This window comes from Eimeria tenella, genomic scaffold (assembly GCF_000499545.2).
Source record: "Eimeria tenella Houghton genomic scaffold, Eth_scaff2776, whole genome shotgun sequence".
In the NCBI taxonomy this organism is placed as follows: domain Eukaryota; phylum Apicomplexa; class Conoidasida; order Eucoccidiorida; family Eimeriidae; genus Eimeria; species Eimeria tenella.
In genome coordinates this window covers 540-1,224 of record NW_013542651.1, presented here as the reverse complement: position 1 = coordinate 1,224, position 685 = coordinate 540, and the positions used below count along the sequence as shown (strand labels likewise).

General features: G+C 59.6%; 1 protein-coding gene across 1 annotated transcript in view; it reads left to right on the top strand.

Annotated features, from left to right (window-relative positions):
- The window catches only part of ETH_00038815 (uncharacterized protein), a gene marked incomplete at both ends in the record, with an annotated part of 1,065 nt that overhangs the window by 114 nt on the left and 266 nt on the right, over positions 1–685 (top strand). Inside the window, one exon of the mRNA XM_013375415.1 lies at positions 2–685. Coding sequence (XP_013230869.1) covers positions 2–685 — 684 coding nt within the window. The remainder of the gene's footprint in view (position 1) is intronic.

The following is a 685-nucleotide window of genomic DNA, read 5'->3' as shown; positions in this document are numbered from 1 at the left end:
TGCAGCAGCAGCAGCAGCAGCTGCAGCGGCTGCATCCTCCAACCCAACAGCAGCAGCCACTGCAGCAGCAGCAGCCGCTGCAGCAGCAGCAGCCGCAGCAGGAGCAACTGCAGCACCAGCACCAGCAGGCGCTGCAACAACTCCAGCAGCAGCAGCACCAGCAGACGCTGAAGCAGCTCCAGGAGCAGCAATATCAGCAGCAACAGCAGCTGCAGCAGCAGCAGCTGCTGCAGCAGCAGCAAGTGCAGCTGCAGCAGATGCAGCAGCAGCAGCAAATGCAGCAGCACCAGCAGCAGCAGAAACAGCAGCAGCAGCAGAAGCAAGAGCTACAACAGCAGCAGCAGCAGCAGAAGCAAGAGCTACAACAAGAGCAGCAGCAGCAGAAGCAAGAGCTACAGCAGCAGCAGCCGGAACAGCAGCAGCAGCCGGAACAGCAGCAGCAGCGCCAAGTGCTGCAGCAGCCACAGGAACAGCAACAGGAACAGCAACAGCAACAACAACAGCAACAGCAACAGCAGCAGCAACAGAAACAGCAACAGCAACAACAACACCACGAAGAGGCAAGTGAGGAAGCAGAGGGAGAGTCACAGCGGCAGGACCAGCAGCAGCAGCAGCAGCAGCAGCAGCAGGTCCCTGCATCGCAGCAAAAACCAAGACAGAAGCAGCAGCAAGAACGGCGTCCCCA